Source organism: Zingiber officinale, chromosome 1B (assembly GCF_018446385.1).
Source record: "Zingiber officinale cultivar Zhangliang chromosome 1B, Zo_v1.1, whole genome shotgun sequence".
Lineage (NCBI taxonomy): Eukaryota > Viridiplantae > Streptophyta > Magnoliopsida > Zingiberales > Zingiberaceae > Zingiber > Zingiber officinale.
Genome location: NC_055986.1, coordinates 6,367,782 through 6,393,465, shown reverse-complemented (window position 1 = coordinate 6,393,465; position 25,684 = coordinate 6,367,782). Strand labels below are relative to the sequence as shown.

Sequence of the window (25,684 nt, the reverse complement as noted above, 5' to 3'; positions counted from 1 at the left end):
GCTACACTGTTGCTGTAACACCCCGCCCCTCCTGCTAAGGGGACGGGGGTTACTTAGACATACATACCTACTTACTACAGTTGAAGTCTTACTTAGAGAATTTAAAAACTTTTCCTTACTTTAAAATCACCATGGACATAAAAAAAAACCACATAGCATACTTAATATGATTTTTGAGTCATAATACCCAAACACATACTTAATGTCATGGAGTCATAAAGTAATAACATAAACATGACATATTTCTTATTAAACAAAAGCAGGTCTTTCCCTTTAGCCAAGCCACTACCACACACATCCTTCTAGCCCATCCTGCTGCTCCCCTAGTTCATCCATTCCTTGCCTTTATCTGTGGTACAAGAAAGTAAGCTGTGAGCACTCATGGCTCAGTAAGTTCCTTTCCTACTCACAAAAACCGTATAGCATATCAAAATCACAAGTCAAAATGCATGGAGACAAATTTATCATATCAAGCAGCATATCATGGCATATCATAACATAATCATCATAAAGTATCATAGCATATTCTAACATGAACATCAAATGTATCCTGACATAGCATAACATCATCATAAATGTCATGGCATAATCATCAAGTATAGGCAAGGTGAATTCCTAAACATGTATCATGAAACATATGCAACATGTCTTTTGAAAACTTATAATATACATACTTAAATATAATCTCAACATGATTAGGGCCCCGGCTTGTACCACATACATAAATGCGCGCGTCCTATGTAGGTCCAAGGTAGCAAGTCTTGAACCCTACAAGGCATACATACTAGGCCCGTTTCTTAGTCCATCGACCTAGGGGCACTTAGGAGCTCATCCCTAACGAGGCCCGTTTCTTAGTCCATCGACCCCGGGGCGCTTATGGAGCCCACCCTTGGTACAAGCCATACATAAAGTAAAGTAGCATGTCATACATATCATAGTTCTTATCATTTCATGCATATCATATTTCTTAACATATCATAAAATATGCATATTTGGGCACACAACACATGCATGGATCATAAGCATACATAATGAACATGTCATTTATCATATCATAAAGCATGCATAATTGGGCACATAGCACATGCATGGATCATAAGCATACATAATGAACATGTCATTTATCATATCATAAAGCATGCATAATTGGACACATAGCACATGCATGGATCATAAGCATACATAATGAACATATCACCTATCATAGAAAGTCATAATCATACATGAAATCATTAAATAACATCTCTTAATTCATAACATAGCATGTGAGGCACATCTAGGTCACTAAACCTATTATGACCGAAAGTTCAAGAGTAGGGACATGAACCCTAGACAACATACAAACATAATAATCTCATGATAACTTCGCATCCTATCATAAGAAAGATCATAAGCATGTTAACCTAAATTTTTAAGTCCTCCTAGGTTTCTAATTCTTTCATGGCCGAAACCTTCATGAAGAGCAAACAAGTTCTAAGCAACATGCAAACATGTAAACCCTAAACTCATATCATATCATATTTCATAAGGAACAACTTGAGCATGTTTAGTTTGGGTTCTAAGTTCCCTAAGCTTCTAACCTTATCATGGCCGAACCCTAGCAAGCCTCATTCTAGGTTACAAGTAGCATGAAAGTGTTGAACCTTAAGCCAATATCCTACACATTTCTTGAGGAACATCATAAGCACATTTGGTTCAAGTTCCAAACTTCCTAAGCCCATTAATTTAAGGTGGCCGAGACATGTTAAGCATGGAAACTAGGTTTCTAGTGGCATAAGAGCATGGAAACTATAAACACATTTCATAGCATTTATTACAAGAAACATCATGAGCATATCTAATTTGGGTTCTAAGTTTCCCTAAGCCTTTAGACCAATAGTGGCCTAAACATGTGAGGCATAGATTTGTTTTTCATGTGGTCTCAAAGCATGGAAACCCTACACAATTTTCATGGCATCATTACAAGAAACAACATGAGTAAACTTAGTTTAAAATCTAAGCATCCTAGCCTTAAAACTTTGTGTGGCCGAAAGTCATATGTAACCAAATTTCTATGTAACAAGCAAACATAAGAAAATCAAACTAGTTTCATATCATTTCATCAAGAAGGTCATGAGCATCTTAGACTTGTTTTAAACTTTCCTAGGCCTCAAATCTCAACATGGCCGAATCTTCATAAGCATGGAATAGAGTTCAAACCAACATACAATCATGGGCATAACATTTTAGCTTTATATCTTGTCTTAGAAAAAAAAATCATAGCATGCTTAGTTTTAGGTTTAAAGCTCTCCTAGGCCTTTAGTTCTTTCATGGCCGAATATTCATGAGCATGAAAATGGAGTTTCAATCAACATACAAGTAAGAGAAAAAGTTAACAACACCATTATCATTGGGTACATAACACAAGAACAAGGGAGCATGTTTAGTTTGAGTCTTAAGCTTACCTAGTCCTCTTGTTCATGCTTGGCCGAGAGTCTAAGGTTCATGGATCTAAGTTCTCATTAATCATTCTAGCATGGAAACATTAGATTAACCTCCTACATAAGATACATGTCACAAGAAATATAATAAGCATATCTAGTTTAAAATTTCTTAGACTCTTCCTTTTGTCTTGGCCGAAATTTCCATGAAGCAACCCTAGGTTTTTTAAGCAATCTATCTTCATGAAAACCATATGAGCTATTATACCACAGGTGAGGGGAAGCTTACCTAGTGTTCACTCGTTGATCCTTAAGGAAATGGTACCCTTGGTGAAGAGGAAGAAGAGAGCTTCTTCTTCTAGCACTCCTTTTGATTTCTCTTGCTTGGAAGGGTACACCTTGAAGGCTCCTTCTTGAAATTTAATTTTCTCTTAGAGAGAAAACCTAAACTTGGCTTTTGGAGATGAGGGAGGAGAGCTCTAGTTTCGGCAATGGTGAGGAAGAAGGAAGAAAATGAAATCCTTTCCTCTCTTTCCTTTTTATGCTAAGTAGGTGGAAGAAACAAAGATGAACTTTGCTTCCCTTTCTCTTTAATTCATTTATATCCTTTCCTAATGAGAATATGTCCCCATTCATCTCCCTTAATTCTTCTCATCCTCACTCTCTTAATTCCCACGAAAAATAGAGAGAAAAGAGAAAAAAAGAAAAGACAACTTGTCTTTTGCTTATTCCTTTTCTTAACCAAGAGGTAAACAAGAGGAAGAAAGCTACTTGATTTTCTTTTGTTCCCTTACTTAATTATATCCTCACTTTTAACTACAATTCCCATCATTTTTCATTCATATGTTATTCATTATCCTGGTGGTTATCATACAATTTTATTTCTATCCTTTGTGAGAGGTCCAAGGTTCAAACCTTCACCTCTCTTTTTATTTCTCTTATTTCTTTTTCTTTTGATTCTTCTTACTTTTATGCTCTAAAGCAAATAACACTCATATATTTATCTTATAATTTCGTGGGTGTTACAGTTGCAGCAGTTAACATTCTAAGTAACTGCTACAACATTGTAGCAGCTATCCGTCAAAGTAGCTGCTGCAACGTTGTAGCAGCTACCCGTCGAAGTAGCTGTTACAACGCTGTAGCAGCTAGCTATTGAAGTTACTGCTACACCATTCTAGCAGTTAACATTCTAATTAGCTATTACAACATTATAGCAGCAAGCCTTCAAAATAGTTGCTACACCATTGTAGTAGTTACCTGTCAAAATAGCTGCAACAACATTGTAGCAGCTAGTCATCGAAATAGCTACTACACTACTGTAGCAATTAACATTCGAAGTATCTGTTACAACGTCGTAGCAGCTAGCCGTCGAAGTAACTGCTACACCGTTGTAGCAGTTATCTATCGAAGTAGCTGCTACAATATTATAGCAGCTAGCTTTCGAAGTAGCTGCTACACCGTTGTAAAAGTTAACATTCCAAGTAGCTGCTACAACGTTGTAGCATCTAGTCGTCAAAGTAGCTGCTACACCATTGTAGCAGTTAACATTCCAAGTAGCTGCTACAACGTTGTAGCAACTATACATCCAATAAAGAGAACATATGTGAGAAGTGGCTGCAGGCGTTGTAGCAGGTGTCAGCCTTGTACATTGTAGCATAAATATATATTAGGATCACGGTCGAGAATTACAAATTAAAACGAAACGAATTACCATTGGTTATGAAATGTGGGAATTGATGATTGGGCAATTCCTTGCAAATCATATAGGCAAAAGCCGGTAAGAAATCATTTAGGGCTTGTACATTGTTGGATATATTATTGAACAAGCTGAAAACCAGACAGTGGAATAGAGAAAAACTTACGATCGAGAATGGAGAGGGGTGGTAAGAAAATCAGCGTAAGGTATGTGTTCGGTGGCAGTTTCTCGAGCTTCCAGCCAGCCTGAGAACAAGCATGCAACTGTAAGTTGTCCAAGTAACTTGCATCGTCTTTACTTTTGCTTACCTAGCAGGTGCAAAGGAAGATGACGACGAAGGAAGAGGCGAGAGTAAGAGTGAGAGCGAGGGAATGCGGCAAGGGAAATTTCTCTCATCGTCGATTTCAATAGGTAGCAGAAGAGAAGAGAAAAATAAAAGAATTATTTTTTTATAAAAAAAATCAAACTGGTAATCACATATCTGCACGTCCCTATGGTCGTGCAGTAAGCGCCTAGCATATCGTCTCTATATATATTATTATTTTATTTTTTTGTTGATCAAGGCATCATCGACAACTCTGTGCTCGCTTGCTGCTCTTCTTCCATGTCCTTCTTCTCCTCTTCTTCTTCCTCCCAAACCTTACTCTTCCCTTCCTCCCCATAGATCTGACTACAGAGCACGAAGTAGAACACATTGGCCATCGACATCGCCGCCAACATCCAGTAGTAGTAATCGTATCGCCCCTTGTTCAAGTTCCTGTCCAGCCAACTCACGCCCCCGTTCGTCTCCGTCACCCTGTCCACCACCGCCACGATCACTGCCCCCACCAAGCTCCCCATCCCACTCGTCAGCGACAGCAACGACAACCCTACGCTTGTCATGCTGCGAGGGAACTCCGAATAGTAGAACTCGATCTGTCCGATGGCGTTGAACGCCTCCGCCAATCCCATCAGGCAGTACTGCGGTATCAGCCACATCGCGGACATGTGCACTATTCCTTTGTCCATCAGTCCCTGATCGATCGCCCTTCGCCGACGGATGTGCTCTGTGATGGCCATGACGACGGTGGCGATGCTCAAGAGCACCAGCCCGAAGCCCATCCTCTGTTTCAGCCCCAAGCCGCGCGGGCGCCCGGTGAGCCGCGCGAGAGGAGCCACGAGGAGGCGGTCGTAAATGGCGACCCACAGCGAGAGGGTGACGATGGAGAAGACGACCACGGAGCCGGGTGGGATCTGGAAGTGGGGGCCTAGGTGGCGGTCCATGGTCGATGCCTGCAACACCGGGAAGCTCTGGCTGATGATGATAGCCACCATAATGCCGGTGGACCAGATGGGAAGCACCCGGACCACCGCCTTTAGCACCTCCACCTGCTCCACCGTGCACAGCCGCCACGGGTCGGCCGCAGTGCCGTCGGGGTTGAGGTCCTTCTCGGGGATTCGGATGACGCAAGCTTTGTTCAGGAATCTCAAGCTCTTGGAAGGCACCGTGAGCTTGGAGCCCTTCTTCTTGTGGTACCACGAGTCGGAGGAGTTGGGGGGGAGGATGATGTTGCGGTTCTTGATCGCTACCACGGCGACCTGAGCGAGGCCGGAGAGGACGCTCTTGTTGGGCTTCACCTTGATGTACATGGCGGAGCCGAGGAGGAAGAAAAGGGTGGAGACGGCCATGAGCGCGGCGGGGACGCCTAAGCCGATGGGCCAGCCCGCATGGTCTTGGATGTAGATGATGACGGTGGCCGCGAGGACGAGGGAGACACCGACGGAGACGTAGTACCAGCTGAAGAAAGTCTGGAGGACACGGACGTTGTTGGCGTGGGGTTGGGATTTGCGGCGGTCGAACTGGTCGGCGCCGAAGGCGAGGGAACAGGGACGGACGCCGCCGGTGCCTATGGCCATGAATGCGAACGCGCCGAGGAGGAGGGCGAGCTGCGAGGAGGTGGCGCCGAGGCAATGGCTGCCGGCACTGCAAGCTGGTGGCTGAGCTCCGGGAATCATGGCGGTTAGCCAAAGTAGCACCATCCCCTTTATCAAGAACACAAACGCAAATTTAATCACGATCAAATTCATAATTACAATTTACAAATGATTTTTCAAAATTTCTAGACAATGTATTTTGTGGCTGAATCAAAAAAAAGTAGAAAACAATAATAAAAAAAGTAACAGTTTGTTGCTCATTCATGTAATTTTTTTATATAATCTAGTTATTCAATTAACCAGTCAGGTAACCACCCCTAGAAAATTCCACCTCTTAGGAAATCTGGATCCACGTGGAATTTCAAAATCCCTAATCTATGAAAAAGCTTAACCATGACATTACATCCGGGGGCAACTTAAACATTTCTGTTGTAGCCTTAAATGAAAACAATTGTCATCAATTATTAAAATTGCTCTTTCACTTGGCCTTCGAGACTTCATTTGTGATCTTACAAAATGATGAGATATACATAGTAATTATGGATCAAGAGATGATCATTGTATACAATGAGGATCCTTGATTTGAATGAACTCGATCTATAAATAGGTAGGGTCCATCCAAATCAAGGATTTAAAAAAAATTAATCATTTTTTGATCCACAATTTATGAATCATAAGATACATTTTCAAGATATACATGACACTAAGTTGACTTGATCCAAGCTTCACAATCTATCTTAAAGGATCCAACGATAAAAGGGAGCACTATATAGCCAGATTTTAAACATTGGTCAAAGACCACACACCAACTAATTATTTCTTTTCTTCCCTTTGAACGAGTCCTCATAATAGCTCAAAACGTTTAACGCAACAAACATGAGCCACCTACGTCTTATTTGGTTCATGACTTGTTTTTCAAATTTGTTCAAATTAAAAAAAACATGTAAAAATCAGTTTCAAAATCCATTAAAAATTAAGAACCACACTTAAAATATGTGATCAAGCTGATAGTACAGAGAGTTAATTAGTAGAATTTGTTGGAGAATGTTGGTTATAAATGATCATAAATTTCCCGTGATGATTTCGCGTGTTGGTTATTAATTATAGTAATAGAAATAATTTTTAGTTGATTTTAATTAATTAAGATTTATTATATTTAGCATATGATACGATGTATGATGGAGGAGTCCGATAATAGATGGGACAGTCAGAAGTCAAGAAGACGTGACAGTCAGAAGTCAAGGGGATGTGACAGTCAGAAGTCAAGGGAACGTGACAGTCAACATGTATGGAAAGAGGAAACAAGACCGGGGAACGACGTCAACCACCTGATTCCCGGCCGGGTTCCCATAGACCGAGACTCCAGATCTGAGACATCTGGGAAGGCAGTCGAAGGACACCTGACCAGGATTTGATGGGTTAGATTTTCACGGTCTGGCGGTACTTAGGCTCGGTGCTCTCAGTAAGCCAAAACCCCCGGTCAGTTAACTCACGGTCAACTAACTCTCGGTCGGCTAACTCCCGATCAATGCTGGGACTATCTTTCCACGGCCCCGACCCCCAAGGTCTAGGCCAGACGTTATACCCGACTGATCATCTAGAGCTATCCTATTCCTTCCCGGTCAGGACAGAAAGCGTTACATAACAACAAGGTCAGAGAATCGTAACCGCTTATCAGAGAATAACTGCTAAGTGTCAAGGAGTATTCCCACGGTTTATAGTTACCTGCAAGTGGAACCTTCCTTCAAGCTATAAGAGGATGCCACGTGCCCTTCACTGTCCAACAAGTCCTGATACCCGACATTCTCTGACATCGGTCAGGCTCCAGAAAGTACGCACTGTCGTATAAAAAGGGAGGACCTGTCCCTCACACAGGTACGCTCTCTCGCACATTCGCACTTATCTTCTACTTTTTTTCTTCTTCGTACGTTGTTCTTCTGGGGAAAAAGTACCTGATTTGAGCGTCGGAGGACCTGCTCCGGGGACTATTTCCCTGGTTTCTGGCCTTTAACGTCCGTGTGCTTGTATGAGTGTGCGCAGAACTCAAGTACCACCGGCTCAGTCATCGTCTTCGGTCAACGCCACGTGGGAGTCCATTTTTGGAAGCGTATACGAGAAAGACATCTTAGTCGCCCCTCTGTCAACGTCCGCAACAGCTCACCCGTCCTTCATATGACTCAGATTCCGGACAGGATCAATTTGGCGCTGTCTGTGGGAACTTTCTTCACTTGTTTTGGAGCATGAAGATAGAGGAGACTGGACGAATCAACGTGACCATAACGGCAGGGGAGTACGAGTTGTTCAAGGAAGCTAAGAGATAAACGGCTTCCGAAAAATAGACCACTGCCTTGAGACCATACAAGATGTCGACAGTTTCTAAAGACCTAACTCACGTCTTAGATAGGGGCTCAAAGAGGAAGCAACTCGAGGGATTCCCCCCGACCTTCTACCGGGAACCAGTCCCGGACTACTACCATAAGGGCCCGGATTGTCATAACAAGGAAGAGCAACCACATGCCTCAATGGCGGAAAGCTTCCCGCCCAGGGACTCATAGAAGGGAAAGGCTATAGTCCTCCGGGAGGAGCCTCGGGGGAACCTGATGAACAGATGCCCTTCTCTTTAAGGGTACTAGAGGAGAAACTATTGAAGGGGTACAAGCCCCCGGCCATTGGAGAGTACGATGACAGTAAGGATCCGGAAGACCATCTCCGCAAGTTTCAGAATGCAGCGTTGTTACATCAATACAACGACGCTATTAAGTGCCAAGTATTTCTGAATACTCTATCTGGCTAGGCACGGAAATGGTTTGATGGATTGTTGAATGGGTCCATCACATGTTTTCATGATTTCAAAATTGTCTTCTTGCGTCACTTTGCCAACAGCAGGAAATACCAGAAGACAGACCACTGTCTTTTCGCTCTTAAGCAGGGGCCGACTGAGCCCTTGCGAAGTTATATCAAGCGCTTCAACCAGGTGGCTCAGGACGTCACATCTGCCACCTATGAAATACTGATAAGCACATTCTCTCATGGACTAGTAGAGGGGGAGTTCTTCTGAGATCTCATTCGAGACCCCTTGAAGAACTTCGATGAGATGTTCAGGAAGGCAGCCAGCTATATCAACGTGGAGGAGGCTCAGACTGCTCGACGCAAAGCGGACAAGGCACTTACTCCCACCAACAAGCCAGAGAAGAGGCCACCCCAACCACCAGTTCGGCCTCTTCCGCAAGCCTTAGATGCCCGACCGCCCTTCGCTCCCGGTCAGGATCCCAAGCCAGCATAACGTTAGGCAGCGGTTCAAGCCCCAAGACCTGGACCATGAGGGTCGAGCTATTGCACTTACTATCGGTCCCACACCCATGCCACAAGTGATTGCTTCCAGTTCGCTAAAGACTCTCAGCGCGTAGCTGTGTTGGGCCTACCTCCACCTGAGATTGCGCCCAGAACTTAGCAGAGGATGCTGGCCAACTAACAGGCCGGAGCAGGTCAGCCTGGTAGACCCCAGCCTAACAATGCGGGGCAAGGAAATCAGCAACCCGATCTCAACCAGGAGCCCGAGGAGACTCGGGAAGAGGAGAGTAGGGGAAACACGGCCATTCGCGAGATCGGTATGATCTTAGGAGGGCCCACCAATGGAGACTTCGCTAGAGCTCAGAAGTCTCATAAGCGGCGCCTGGAAATACACACGGTAGGGTGCAGCAAGGAGCAAGTTGCAGGGCCTGTCATCAGTTTTGGGCCCCAAGACCTGGAGGGGCTAGAGCTCCCACACGACGATGCCCTAATAATCAAGGCTGTTATGACCAACAATTGCGTGGCCAAAGTTTTTGTGGATACTGGAAGCTCTGTTAACGTGCTGTTCAAGAGCGCGTTTGAAAGCATGCAAATCGACGCCAACGAACTCTAGCCCGTGGCTACTTCATTGTATGACTTCACCGACAATGAAGTACGACCCATGGGCCAGATCAAGCTAGCCATATCTTTGGGTAGTGAGCCCTTGGTGAGGACGAGGAGGAGCACCTTCATGGCGGTGGATTCGCTGTCCTCATATAACGTTATCTTAGGAAGACTGGCACTGCACGAGTTTCGGGCGACGGTATCTACTTTTCATTAGAAGATTAAATTCCTTATGGGAGACCAGGTCGGAGAAGTTAGGGGTGAGCAACTGGTCTCTCGCGTGTGTTACATTGGCATGGTGAAGGTGGAGGCTCGCAAGGCTCAGTAAACCCAGGATGGCGAGATCCACGTCATTCAAGAGAAGTCTTTGCCTGTAACAGAGGAGCTCATCCCTTGGGAGGAGATACAACTCTATCCTGATCGCTCGAAAAGCCTCACCCACATATCAAGTGACTTGCCTATTGAGGTCAAGATGGACCTGGTCCAATGTCTTCGCTTGGTCCCCTGAGGAGCTACCTGGGGTCAAGCCTGAGGTGGCCAATTGTTGGCGTAAAGATGACACCTCATCAGAGTTAAGGGTGGATTCCATGGTCAGAAGAAGTCAGTCAGAAAAGTACAATGATGCGGGGCCTCAACCCTTTTAAAAAGGAAGGTGGGAAGATATGGCCTCAAGGCGTTTATGAGGCTCTTCTCCTAAGGTTGATTGGGTAATTAATCAGGTTGCATAGTCGAGGAGCTGGGAAAAGATGCAGCATTTAAGAACATCATGGTGGAACGAGTAAACTAGAGCCTAAGTCTAGTCAGTCGGACTTGAGCCTCCCTCAACTAGATTTGGGGGGAGGCTTGTAATACGACACATGATTGGGGTTTGATAAGTGACGGGGCAGTCAGAAGTCAAGGGGATGTGGTAGTCAGAAGTCAAGGGGGCGTGACAATCAATAGGTATGGAAAGAGGAAGCAAGACCGGGGAACGACGTCAGCCACCTGATTCCCAGCCGGGTTCCCACAGACCGGGACTCCAGATATAAGACACCTGGGAAGACAATTGAAGGACACCTGACCAGGATTTGATGGGTTAGGCTTTCACGGCCTGGCGGTACTTAGGCCCGGTGCTCTCAGTAAGCTAAAACTCTCGGTTAGCTAATTCCCGGTCAGCTAACTCTCGGTCAGCGCTGGGACTATCTTTCCACGGCCCCGACCCCCCAAGGTCTAGGCCAGGCATTATACCCGATTGATCATCCAGGGCTGTCCTATTCCTTCCCGGTCGGGAGAAAAAGCGCTACAGGACAACAAGGTCAGGGAATCGTAATCGTCTGTCAAAGAATAACTGCTAAGTGTCAAGGAATATTCCCACGGTCTGCAATCACCTGCGAGTGGAACCTTCCTTTTGGCTATAAGAGGATGTCATGTGTCCTTCACCGCCCAACAAGTCCTGACATCCAATATTCTCTGGCATCAGTCAGGCTCCAGAAGGTACGCACTGTCGTATAAAAAGGGAGGACCTCTCCCTCACGCAGGTACGCTCTCTCACACATTCACACTTATCTTCTACTTTCTTTCTTCTTCGTACACTGTTCTGGGGAAAAAGTACCTGACTTGAGCGTCGAAGGGTCTGCTCCAGGGACTTTTTCCCTGGTTTCTAGCCTCTGACGTCTGTGTGCCTGTCTGAGTGTGCGCAAAGCTCAAGTACCATCGATTCAGTCATCGTCTTCCGTCAGCACCACGTGGGAGTCCATTTTTGGAAGCGTATACGAGAAAGGTGTCTCAGTCGTCCCTCCATCAACGTCCGCAACAACTCACCTGTCCTTCATCTGACTCAGATTCCGGACAGGATCAACACACAATCAAGATCGACATGAATCAAATAGTAAAAATAATATTTCCAAGTCTATTATATTACTATGTTTATAATTATTATAATTGTATGCATTATTTAATCTTTCCATTATTATTTTGAACAATTTGTATAAATAAGTCTATTGGCTTTAGTAATAAGATTATCAAAAAACTTTATATTATTTCTTTCCTCTACCTATTGATTTCTACATGGTATCAGCGCCATGATCCTTCCTTTTTCTTATCTTCCCTCAAAATTTAGCTTCTTCCTTCTTTAATTCCTCTTCCAACACCTTAATTCTAGCACCAGATTTGTACAATATTAGTCAACAACAACGTGAACATCTTGGAGCATAACAGTAACTTGGAGCAACCCAAAGATCAGCGTACTCCGTCAACATTTTGCAGTCTCATCGCCAACGTCTTTTCTTGCCAGTATTGTGCAGCAACCTCGGGAATTTCAACAACTACAGTAACAATTTTTTTCTTCTACTAGTTTGGTTTTAGATTCTCTGCATTGAAAGAAAAAAAATTGGATTTTGGTTGGCATATCTGTTCGCTTTCATGTTTTGCTCTTAAGATTTCTATTCGATTGGATTAAAAAAATCCGAGAAAAAAAAATTGAGAAAAAAAACAATGTGAAAAAAAATCGAGAACAAAAAGTGTGGAAAAAAAAAAACTAAGAAAAAAAATGTCTTCTCTCGAGTCTATTGAAATCTCTTCACCATCACAAAATACCTCTTTTTCAATTCCTATGGTTCCTTCTTTCTCCGTTAAACATGACCATGATAATTATTTATTATGGAAATTGCAATTTCTTCCTTTACTTTGTGTTCATGATTTACTTGGTCATGTTGATGGTAATTTATCCTCACCTCAAAAAGATGATTCATCTTATACTATTTGGTTTAAGAAGGATCAATTAGTCTTGACTTGATTAATTTCATCAATTACTGAGTCTATACTTCCTATGCTCGTTGGGCTCAACACTTTGTGCCAAGTTTGGGAAGCTCTTGATCATTCTTTTGCATCTCACTCTCAAGCACGAGTTCTCCAATTTCGTCTACAATTACAATATGTACAACGAGGAAATGCCTCCATCAATGACTATATGCAATCAGTCAAGACCATTGTCAATAACCTAGCTGCAATTAGACATCCAGTCTTTGATCCAGAACTATTAATGCATGCTCTTGTAGGTTTAAGTCCTCAATATGATAGCTTTGTTCCTAGAGTGACGACTCGCATGGATCAAGCGTCACTTGAAACACTTCATGGTATGTTATCCTCTCATGAAAGGCTTCTATAAATACAATCTCAAAGGATATCAGATTCTTTCTCTTTATCGACACACATGATTAGCAAGACTCTACAACTTGATCAACATAATCAACATCCTCCCTAATATGGTCACCAAAATTAGTTTGGAGGTTTCAGAGGTCGGGGTCGAGGTCGAGGTCGAGGTAGAGGTTGAGGTCGAGGTCGAGGATGATGTCAGATTTGCTTCAATTATGGTCATAATGCTCAAAATTATTATAAAAGATATGATTCAAATTTTCGAGGAGGACCTGTATCATCAAGTCGACCCTCTCCCTCATCTTGGCAATCTAGTACTCAATCATCCAATTCTAGAGCATTTTCACTCTCTATCTCTCCTAATGCAACATCATTAGTTCCTGAAATCCCAGGATGAGATCCAGATTCTGGAGCAACTCATCATGTTACACCGGAGTATAATATTCTCACAGAAGCTTCACCTTATCATCAACCCGACATGATACAAATAGGCAATGACTCAGGTTTGCAAATTGCTCACATTTGAAACACATCCTTTCATTCATATGGTCGTCATTTTTGCATGTGTAACACTCTTCATGTTCCTTCTATTACTAAAAATTTGCTTTCCGTCCGTCAGTTTGCTCTTGATAATAATGTATTCTTTGAATTTCATTCTCATCATTGTCTTGTGAAGGATCCCACAACAAGAAATATTCTACTCCGAGGAAATATTAAATACAATTTTTATCATCTTCAGCCCACCTATACTAATGCGTTTGTTGGAGAACGCACTGATAAATTCTCTTAGCACGCACATCTTGGTCATCCGTCTCTACGTGTTGTTCAGAATATCATTAACCAGTATGGTTTACCAATTTCTTTAGCCTCTTTTTCTCATTTATGTGAAGCTTGCATGAAAGCAAAATCTCATAAATTAATTTTGTGTCTTCTTCTCGCACTTCTAGTTTTCCTTTAGAAATTATTCACTCTGATGTGTGGGGTCCTGCTCCTATTCTATCTAATCAAAGTTTTCTTTATTATGTTATTTTTATTGACAATTTCAGCAAGTTAATTGGATTTTTCCTATGAAAATAAAGTCTGATCTCTTTGATATTTTTTGTCGCTTTCAAAAACAAGTCGAGCGCTATTTTGATATTAAAATCCTCTCCCTTCATTCTGATTGGGGTGGAGAGTATCAAGCACTTCATCGCCATCTTACTTCCTCTGGCATCATCCATCGAGTCTCTTGTCCCCACACTCCTGAACAAAATGAATCCGCCGAGAGAAAACATCGTCATGTGGTTGAAACTGCCTTAGCTCTTCTTAATTATGCCTCGGTTCCACTTAAATTTTGAGATGATGTCGTCCAAACTGCAGTCTACCTTATCAATCGTTACCCATTCCACTACTTTGAAATAAGTGTCCCTTGGAAAGACTTTATAATTATCTTCCAGATTACTCCTTCTTTCGTATCTTTGGTTGCACATGTTATCCTTGGCTACGACCTTACTCTAAGCACAAGTTAACCATCGCTCTTTACAATGTGTTTTCTTTAGTTATAGTAATTTGCATCATGGGTACCATTGCCTCCATATTTCGACCAGTCGGATATATATTTCTCGACATGTTACTTTTGATGAATCTCTATTTCTGTTTACAGTTGCTACCTCAGATCCTCCATCAGATAATCAAGACAACTATCTAATATCACCAAGCAATATACTAGAAGCCCCACATATTGATTCATCAGGACATATTGAAAGTACAAGGGGGATGGTATCTTGGATCCTGCTCCATTTCCACAAGTTCTTGTAGACTCGGCGTCTAGTGGTGATCCACTCTCTAGTTCTGATTCTCATCCGTCTGACCACTCATCTCCGAGTAGCTCTGATGATGATATTCCTCGGCGGATGCTTCCTCTAAGAGATATTTATGCATGATGTCAACCAGTTTCTACTCATTATCCTCTTCCACGTGCTCTTATTGCTTCTTCAAATTTTGTTGAACCTTCTAGTTTTACACAGACAGTCAAAGATCTAAATTGACGTGCTGCGATGGCTACGGAATTTGATGCTCTTCTTCGTAATGCAACCTGGAGCTTAGTCCCTCGTACCCCATCTATGAATATTATGGACTCTAAATGGGTCTACCGAATTAAGTATCATGTAGATGGTTCTATTGAACGTTACAAAGCTTGCCTTGTTGTTAAAGGCTTTAATCAACAGCCAAGTATTGACTTCAATGATACTTTTACTCCAATCGTCAAAATTACAATTATCAGATTGCTACTATTTATAACTGTAAGCTCCAATTGGCCAATACGTCAATTAGATGTTTCCAATGTAGGATCGAAAAGAATTTAGATATCTCCACAATGACATGATATTGTCCACTTTGGGCCTAAGCCCTCATGGTTTTGCTCTTGGGCTCTACCCAAAAGGCCTCATGCCAATAGAGATATCTTTTTCTTATAAACCCATGATCTTTTCCATGTGTTTTCAATATGGGACTATGTTTGCAACCTTGCAACCCCAACAAATACTTTCCTTCATGGACACCTTGAAGAAACTGTTTATATGGAGCAACCTCCTGGATTCATCCACTCGCAACTTTCAACACATGTGTGTCAACTTCAGAAATCTATATATGGTCTTCGACAAGCACCTCGTGCATGGTTTCATTGTCTATCTACCTGGCTTCATATTCAGGGATTTTCTAGCTCAAAAACAGACTCTTTCATATTCTACAAATGTAATGAGGAATTTTCAATATTTGTTCTGATTTATGTGGATGATATATTAATAACTGGTAGTGATCAAAATGACATTCCTACTTTCCTACATCTTCTCCGTCAAGAGTTTCCTATTCGGGATCTTGACAATGCTCATTTTTTTCTTAGCATAGAGTTTCTCTCACATTCTGAAGGTTGCCTTTTCTCTCAGAGTAAATACATTACTAGGCTCCTACAATGAGCTGGATGGTGTACGACCTATCTCCACACCAATCATTGAGGGTGGTTTCACTGCACCTTTATCCTCCTCTTCGATGTTTGACCCCTAGATCTACCGTACTATTGTTGGTGTCCTACAATATGTCACAATTACACGACCCGATATTGCTTTCGCTGTGAATCGTGCTTATCAATTTATGCATGTTCCTATACTGAACATCATTGGGAAGGTGTTAAGAGAATTCTTCGATATCTCAAAGACACTATTCTACATGGTCTTCTTTTATATCGTCAGTCTTCACGAGAGTTGATTGCCTATAGTGATGTAGATTGGGCTAGATCTCTCGAAGATATACGCTCTACTAGTAGATATGCTATATTTATTGGGTGAAATCTTGTTTCTTGGCTTTCAAAGAAGCAACCTACAGTCTCTCACTCAAGTATTGAAGTTGAATATAAAGCTATCACTAATGCAATATCAGAAATTATTTGGCTACAATCTCTTCTGTCATAATTACACTTTTTCCCAACTGCTATGCCTAAAATATAGTGTGATAATATTGGAGCAACTTATTTTGAGGCAAATCCTATTTTTCATGCTCGTACCAAGCATGTAGAGATTGATTTTCATTTTATTCACGAGCGTGTGGCGACTCGACAACTTTCAGTTTCTTATATCTCTACGGAAGATCAAATTGCTGATATATTTACCAAGCCATTATTTAGACAACGTTTCACCAAGTTAGTACTCAAACTCAACGTTCAGGTACTCTCGTTGAATTTGTCGAGGGTAATGACAATAATGAAAATAATCTCTAATTGATTTCAATCAATTGAGATTTATTATATTTGGACACAATCAAGATCGGCATGAATCAAATAATAAAAATAATATTTCCAAGTCTATTATATTACTATGTTTATAATTATTATGATTGTATGTTTCATTTAATCTTTCCCTTATTATTTTGGATAATTGGTTTAAATAAACCTATTAGTTTTAGTAATAAAATTATAAAAAAAATTGATATTATTTCTTTATCCTATCTATTGATTTCTACGATAAATGATAATTTCTTTTCCACAGTGAAAGATTAATTAGTATTATGCATGAATTGAGGGTATATGTGGAGATCCAGTAGAGAGAGATTGGAGTCTACTCACAGTCAGGCTGAAGAAGGAGCCGGCTGCGATGACTCGGAACTTGCCGAGCCAGGAATCAGCTAGGAAGGCTCCGAAAATGGGGAGAAAATTGGAGGTGGCTCCCCAAAGGAGCAGCAGCGCCGCCGCCGCCGCAGGCTTCATGTGGTACGTCGCTGTCAGGTAGATGATCATATTTGCAAGCAGTCCAAAGCTCGCCACCTTCTCCAGGACTTCATTCGCCGTATGCATCGTCCACCCACTTCTGTTGGCACAGAATCGACAGATAGCACAGGTTGCAAAAGAAAAATAACACAAGGAGAGAAGATGGGCTGAGAAACGATTAAAAACACCGTGTACAATAGTTATAGAAAACTAAATGCACAGTATCCAGAAACGAACGCACAGTACCAAGGAAAAGAAATTGTGCGCAGAGATAATAAAGATGCACTGTAGCATTCCAAACAAAGAAACTGCATAGGGAAAAATTAGACACCGACGCACAGTTGCAAGGGAAAAAACGGGAACTGAGGGAAGAAAATAAAAACTGGAGAAGAATATTATTACTGTGATCCCCCTTATAACCGAGAGACTCGACCCCTTTAAATACACCTCAAATGATAAAATTTGAAGCTAAAAATAGGGATGACTCATACCCTAAAAATAGGAAACGATAAAACCGATTAATGAAGAAAAACCATTGTGCGAGAGACGGAAGGAGAAAAATATGGTGAGTGCTCCAGGTGCAGCAGAACGTGGCGATTCTATCCGTCCATGTCTGAATTATTTGCTTCATTACTCCCCCTAATTCTGACATGGCTCTAAGTCACGTATGCCGAGTAATTGTCGCATGACAGCTAACTTCACTCCTGACAAAGCTTTAGTTAATGCATCGGCTCGCTGTTCTCCAGTATTAATGAATTCAACCATAATCTGTCCCTTCTCAACACATTCTCTGATAAAATGAAACTTTGTATCTATATGCTTGCTTCGACCATGGAAGACAGGATTCTTCATGAGAGCTATAGCAGATCTGTTGTCAACAAACAAAGTCACCGGTTTTGGCTCTTCACCGGTTAATTCACTGACAAGGCTTCTTAACCACAAAGCTTGACAGGCTGCAGTTGTGGCTGCCATGAATTCTGCCTCACAAGATGAAAGCGCCACTGTCTTCTGCTTCTGTGAGTTCCAGGACACCAGACTTTCATTAAAATAGAAAGCCATTCCACTTGTGCTTTTCCTCCCGTCGAGATCGCCGGCTAAATCGCTGTCCGAGTAGCCGAATATACTAATTTCCTGGGGTCCCTTTGTGTAAGCAAGTCCAAAATAGATTGTACCTTTCAAATACCTGAGGATCTGTTTGACCACCTTATGATGCATGCTTGTAGGCTTTTCAATGTATCTGCTTGCCATGCCGACAGAATATGATAGGTCTGGCCGTGTGTGTAACAGATATCTTAGACAGCCAATGACGCGCCTGTACTCCGTGGCATCAATTGGAGTCCCTTCCAGGTCTTTATACAGTTGTGTCTTGGGTTCCATCGGCTGCTTTGTGGCATTACAGTCTGCCATCTGGAATTGAGATAGAATTTTCTTAGCATAAGCTGATTGTCTAAGTAAAATTCGGCTCTTCTGTTGTTCCACTTCAATTCCTAAGTAGTAGGAGAGAAGACCCAAATCACTCATCTCAAATTCTGTCATCATTTGTTGTTTGAACTTGTTTATTCCTTCTGTGCTCCTTCCTGTCACGATGAGATCGTCAACATACACTCCAACAAGTATACTAGCTTCTCTTTTACCTCTTGTATATACTGCATGTTCTTGATTGCATTTTTTGAAGCCGAGCTCTTTCAGACTCCTGTTCAGCCGCATGTTCCAAGCTCGTGGAGCCTGCCGCAGTCCATAGAGGGCCTTGGATAACCTGTACACCTTGTGTTTCTGATTTTGTATTTCAAACCCTTCTGGTTGAGTGACATATATTTCTTCTTCCAGCTCTCCGTTCAGAAATGCCGACTTCACGTCTAGATGGTGTACCTCCCAGCCTTGATTTGCTGCAAGTGCAAGAATGACTCGAATAGTATCAAGTCTAGCGACAGGTGCGAATACCTCTTCAAAGTCGATGCCTTGTTTTTACACATAGCCTTTAGCAACTAATCTTGCTTTATGCTTGACCACTTTTCAGCTGAATCTTTCTTCAGTTTGAACACCCATTTTAGGCCGATAGGTTTGTGGCCTAATGGGAGCTCAGTTAGGGTCCAGGTCTTGTTCATCTCAATAGTCTTCAGTTCTTCCTCCATTGCTTCGTACCAGCAAGCCTCGGTTGCAGCTTCTTGGTAACACGTCGGCTCTTCTGACATCATCAGCATTACCTCATTCTCCTCTTCATCAATACCAATTATTTCCTCAGTGTTGGCATAGATATCGGCAATGGACCTATAACGGACTGGCCCTTCATGAGACTCGGGTGAGGTAGTTGCTTGGGTGCTCGATGATGGTGTAGACGGACTTGATGCTCTTGTCGAAGATGGGGTAGCTAGACTTGATGATGGTGTGACATCTTCCGCCGCTGCCTCAATGTCTGCAGTAACAATCACCTCATCGGTGTTGAATGCATTCACCACCACAAACTCAGGTAAGTCTTCTTTATCAGCACCTGCGTTCCATGTCCATTCACTATTTTCTTGAAATATTACATCTCTACTTACTTGTAGCTTGTTATGCCTTGGATCAAATAGACGATGAGCTTTGCAGCCTTCTTCGACTCCTAAGTATACCATAGGTGAGCTTCTGTCGTCAAGTTTCTTAAGGTGAAGGGTTGTATTTTTTGCATAGGCAATACAACCAAACACCTTCAAGTGGGCAAGATGTGGCTTTCTCCCCATCCAAGCTTCAAATGGAGTACGTTCTCCTAGCGCTTTAGTTGGGAGACGGTTTAACAGATAGACAGCATGCCTAACCGCCTCTCCCCAGAACCTTGCCGGCATATGTGTACCCTTGAGGAGAGATCTTGCCATAGCCATCACTGTGAGGTTATGACGCTCCACAACGCCATTCTGTTGGGTGTGTAGGGAGCCGAAAGGTGCCTCTCAATTCCTTCATTTTCACAGAATCGAGTGAACTCCGTGGATAGAAACTCACCGCCACGGTCTGTCCGAAGTGTCTTGATCTTGTACTCAGTTGTGTTCTCCGTCACGGACTTGAACTTCTTGAATGCTTGGAATGCATCTTTCTTTGCTGTCAAGACAAATACCCACATCCACCTTGTGTAATCATCAACAATCAAAAATAAATACTTGTTACCGGCAAGTGTACTTGGTGAAATTGGCCCGCAGATATCAGCATGGAGAAGTTCCAACGGCTTCGTCGCTCTAAAGTTTGCTTGGTGCGGGAATGACGATCTTGCATGTTTGGAGATCACACACACCTCGCAAAGCTTGTTCGTCTGGGGCAATAGTGGCACACCAACCGCCAATTTCTTCTCCCCCAACAGCTTCAAGTCATGAAAGTTTACATGTCCGAGCCTTGCATGCCATAACCAGGTGGGGTCTTCTAGACTTGCTTGGAGGCAGACTTGCTTGAATGTCTTCAAGGTTATCTTGTACAAGCGATTTTGCGTTCGCTTTACCAGCATTAAGAGCTTCCCGCTCCTATCAATCACCTTCATGGTATCTCCTTCCATGTGCACCTCGTTCCCAGCTTCTGTCAACTGACCAAGGCTTATGATATTACTACAAAGTTTCGGAATGTAGTATACCTCGTGGAGGGTCTTCTGATCGCCGTTCTTGCATTCGAACACAGCCGTCCCCTTGCCCATGATCTCAATGGTTGATCCATCGCCAAACCTCACCCTCCCGGTGATAGTTTCATCTAGTTCTTGAAACTTCTCGCGATGTCCAGTCATGTGATTGCTGGCACCATTGTCAAGGTACCAAACGTCTTTGTCTTCACCTTTCTTGACGCCCCGGTACACCTCCGGTAGCAACCTCTCTTCACTGAGCAGAATGGTATCCTGCCGCTGAGATTCTTCGTGGAACATGGTCATCATTAGTGCTGGCTCTTCATCGGTGGCGCAAGTGAGGTGAGCCTCATCTCCACGACGCTTGCTGTAGCATTCAGACGCATAATGCCCCATTTTCTCACAATTGAAGCATTTTATGTGTCTCTTGTCACGAGTGCCACTGTTGTTGCCGCTAGTGCCTCCTGCACTATCTTGGCGCTGTGTACCACGACCGCGCCCTCGCCCACGCCCACGCCCATGCCCTTTGCCACGATTAGAGCTGTTGGACCCACGTTCCTTGCCTCCTGACGAAGTGTCCACGCTACTCCCCTTTTGTCGCATTTGCCATTCGGCATGAGTAAGTAGGAGCTCTCCTTCAGTGCCGTTGGTGTTGCTGCGTAATCGAAGCGTTCGTTCCTCGTACGCCTTCAGTCGCCCTATAGCCTCCTCAAATGGTATAGACTCAAGGTCGTAGAACTGCTCAATGCCGGCAACAATAGGGAAGAATTTATCAGGGACAGAATCGAGCAATTTTTTTACCAACGAGGAATCTTCAAGTGTGGCTCCAAGGGTGGAGAATTTGCTGCTTAGGGCGCTGAGTTTGCCAGCAAACTCATCAATCGTCTCGGTCTCTTTCATCCGGAGGGCGTCAAACTCGCTCTTCAACGTTTGTACACGTGCCTTCTTCACCCGATCACTACCAAGATATCTCGTCTTCAGGCTGTCCTAGACATCTTTCGCCGTCTTCTTTGTTGCAATTTGGAGAAGGATGTCTTCGGGGACACACTGCAAGATGTATGCGCGTGCCTTTTTGTCCTTCTTTGCATCCACCTGGGCTCCTTCCACTGGCTCCACCGTCTCCCAGACTCCCTGGGCATCAAGGATCGCCTCTGTCTTTATCGCCCACACAGTGTAATTGTGAGGACTTAGCATCAGATAGGGAAATGGTACTCCGCCGTTCTCCTTTACTGGGATGCTCGACATTTTATAGAATCGTAGATTCTTGGATGTCTTATACTACCAACGCTCTGATACCAAATGTTGGCACAGAATCGACAGATAGCACAGGTTGCAAAAGAAAAATAACACAAGGAGAGAAGATGGGCTGAGAAACGATTAAAAACACCGTGCACAATAGTTATAGAAAACTAAATGCACAGTATCCAGAAACGAACGCACAGTACCAAGGAAAAGAAATTGTGCGCAGAGATAATAAAGATGCACTGTAGCATTCCAAACAAAGAAACTGCACAGGGAAAAATTAGACACCGACGCACAGTTGCAAGGGAAAAAACGGGAACTGAGGGAAGAAAATAAAAACTGGAGAAGAATATTATTACTGTGATCCCCCTTACAACCGAGAGACTCGACCCCTTTAAATACACCTCAAATGATAAAATTTGAAGCTAAAAATAGGGATGACTCATACCCTAAAAATAGGAAACGATAAAACCGATTAATGAAGAAAAACCATTGTGCGAGAGACGGAAGGAGAAAAATATGGTGAGTGCTCCAGGTGCAGCAGAACGTGGCGATTCTATCCGTCCATGTCTGAATTATTTGCTTCAACTTCAACTGCTCATGATCCCATAAATATACAAGTGGAAATAATTAAGAGTTCGCCGACGAGGAGTTACCGATGATGAAGGGGATGGTCTTGAGGCCGCCCTTCTTCCACTGCGGCCGCCTGCCGGCCATCTCCTGATGCAGCGCTAACGCCGGAGCTTCCATGCTCATATGATACAAAATAGTGAACAGTGACGATGTTTTATAGGGAGAAGGGGAATCGAGTCAAACATTACAATAATGTTTATGTAAAATGTCACTCCAGACGTATCTGGTCGCGTGATCGTAAAGAAGTAATTAGGAAACCAAACAAATATACCATTATATGGGAAGATATTTATTTCCCACTTCATTTATATAAATATATTTTATGATGCTCAAATTTTATAAATAAATAAATAAATAAATCTGTTATGTTCCTGCCCCATGGATATGTCCTACAGCTCAAACTTTATAAGGTTAAGATAAATATTTATTCCAAATGGCCCTCTGATATTTAATTGAATTATATCTCCTAAATTTGTTATTTTATTATTAAATTTGTATTATCCAAGATTTAAATATTTACTCTAGTTTTTTAAATGTATAAATATCTAAATCATTCGCTCGCTCATTTATAAAGCAGGGAGTATTTTAGACTAGCTATTTAATCTTAGCTAATTACATAGAAATCTTGGCGCAATGATAAATTTATAAAAATAAGATAAAGTTGTATATAATAAATTTTTCCTCGGGACTCGCATGACGAAAATTTCATATACTGAGCTATACTTTTTTATGTAATCTTAGCTAATTGATACAGAGATATCCTAAGGGCAAAGTAGTAATTAGGAGGTGGAGGAAGGACAGTTTGATCATTTGAGAGGAGTCCCCTTTTTAGGGTACTGTAGACCACGAACAGAAAGGAGGAGGCGGGGTTTTTTCTCCACCGCTAAAAGGAATGGGAGGGGGGCAGCTTCCTCTCTGGCCGCCATCCTCGAGTGACGGCTGTCGGCAACGACCATCTCCTTCCTCTTCTTTATCCTCCTCGTGACGTCGGCCACAACCTTCCTCTTCCTTCTCCTCCTCGCGGCGCCGACCACAACCTTCCTCTTCCTCTTTCTCCTTGTGACGCCGGCCACAACCTTCCTCTTCCTCTTTCGCCTTGGGACGCCAGCCACAACCTACCTCTCCCTTCCACGCTCCTCTCCTTGTCGATGATGACCGCTCCTGTCCTCTGTTTTCCCTCTCCTCCAGCCGATAAACACTCCGGTCGCCACCTCCTCCCTTCTTCACTCTGACCGCCAACGCCACCAGGGAGTCGCTTCCCCTCGTGTCGCTTCTCGCTGCCATCTCTTCCTCCCCCCTTCACTGGCAGTCTCCATGCATAGCAGCCCCTTCGCCGGCCGTCTCCATTTGCCGCAGCCTTCCTGGCCGGCAGCCACCACACGCCGGTAGTCCACGTGCCAACATGTGTCGACTCCGCCTCAGTTCCAATTCTGTGTTGTTGTTGTTGTATGTCGACTCCCGTTCCGATCCAATTGTGTGTCGTATCCTGAGCTTCAACCATAGTGCACATCACTACTATGTTTTGGCCTTCGAGCTGTGGTTGAATCTCGATTTATGTGTCATTGTCATTGTGTCCCGGCCTACGAGCCGCGGTTGTATTTCGGATTGTGTGCTTTGTGTCTAGCCTTCGGGTTGTTGTTATAGTTCGGTCAGCATGTCGAGATCCTATTCCTTCTCGCGTGCCGATGTCACATCCCGACCTGTGTGTCGATATCCTATTCTGATCTGTGTGCTAATGTCCTATATCGGCCTACGTGTCGATGTCATATCCCGGTCTGCGTGCCGATGTCATAACCCGATATGCGTGTCGTCTTCCAACCGGATCCAGGTCGTGCTCGATTAGACGCCGTCAGATCCAGCTCTTCATTTGACTCGAAGTCATCTCCTCTTTCGGGTCACGACTACTCGAGCAGTGTCCCATCTGAGGGCGCCCCCCTGGGCTAGGGTGCGTTCTTGTACTCACTTCCCATTCATTTTATTATTCTAGTATTAATATGTTACTTATATATCATTGGATCTTCCTCGAAGCTCGGGGTACCAGAGACCGGGGCAATCCGGTCATTGGCTGCAGGTAGCGTTGACTATGTTAGGACCGAAAAGTAGCTAGAGGGGGGGGGTGAATAGCTTCGCGTGTGCTCGTCGTGCTTCGTTGCTTGTTTCTTCAAAGTGATGCGCAGCGGAATACAAAGAAACAAAACTACAACAATGCTAACAATAGGATTTTACTTGGTATCCACCTCACAAGAGGTGACTAGTCCAAGGATCCACGCACACACACACACCTCCACTAATAAACACTCCTTTTCGGTAACTACCGAAGGCGGAGAAGCCCTACAAGACTCTCAATACAAGTAGAAGAAAGGGTAGTAAAGAATAAGCAAAAGCTTACAAGAGATGTAGTAAAAACCCTAGCTTCTTCTTCTTCTCGTTGCAACTCGCCTCTTGACTTGGATGAACCTCCAAGAACCTTCAAGAACTGGCGGTAAGGAGCTTAGAGAGTGCTGGGGAGGAGCTGTGATGAATCTGGAATGAATCGGTGAAGTTCTGCTAAAGGAATCGCACGCCAACAGCTATAAACGACGCCAACGGTCGAATCCCAATCGATTGGATTGCTCCCAATCGATTGGGGAGGCTTTGGATCGATCCACGGATCGATCTAGAGCGCCTCTATGCTCTGAAAAAATGTCTGGATCGATTCACGGATTGATCCAGCGCTTATCGTGCGAAGCAGCAGCGTCCCAATCGATCCACTGATCGATTGAGACCTCTGGATCGATCCACTGATCCATCCGGAGGCTTTCTGTTCGCTGGGAAAAGCCTGGATCGATCCACTGATCGATCCGGAGGCCTGGATCGATCCACTGATCGATCCGGAGGCCTGGATCGATCCACTGATCGATCCAGAGGCTTTCTGTTCGCTGGGAAAAGCCTGGATCGATCCACTG

The 25,684-nt window shown here is 43.3% G+C and overlaps 1 protein-coding gene across 1 annotated transcript; it reads right to left on the bottom strand.

The window, feature by feature from the left end:
* Positions 1 to 4,674: 4,674 nt before the first annotated feature.
* LOC122023193 (protein NRT1/ PTR FAMILY 1.1-like) lies at positions 4,675 to 24,240 on the bottom strand. Its single transcript, XM_042581303.1, has 5 exons — positions 23,859 to 24,240; positions 22,763 to 22,849; positions 19,163 to 19,179; positions 17,153 to 17,353; positions 4,675 to 6,138 (listed from the first exon to the last, which is right to left on the bottom strand). Exons 1-5 carry the CDS (start codon positions 24,238 to 24,240, stop codon positions 4,675 to 4,677), a joined length of 2,151 nt encoding a protein of 716 aa, XP_042437237.1.
* Positions 24,241 to 25,684: the final 1,444 nt, after the last annotated feature.

Bases quoted from the DNA above. Each gene is read 5' to 3' on its own strand.
- LOC122023193 (XM_042581303.1), bottom strand. From the start codon at position 24,240: ATGGTTGAAGCTCAGGATACGACACACAATTGGATCGGAACGGGAGTC. The intron at 22,850-23,858 runs GTAGGTTGTGGC...TGAGCATGGAAG, and splicing joins GAGGAGCGTGGAAGGGAGAG to CTCCGGCGTTAGCGCTGCAT. The intron at 6,139-17,152 runs GTGAGTAGACTC...TTCTTGATAAAG, and splicing joins GCTCCTTCTTCAGCCTGACT to GGGATGGTGCTACTTTGGCT.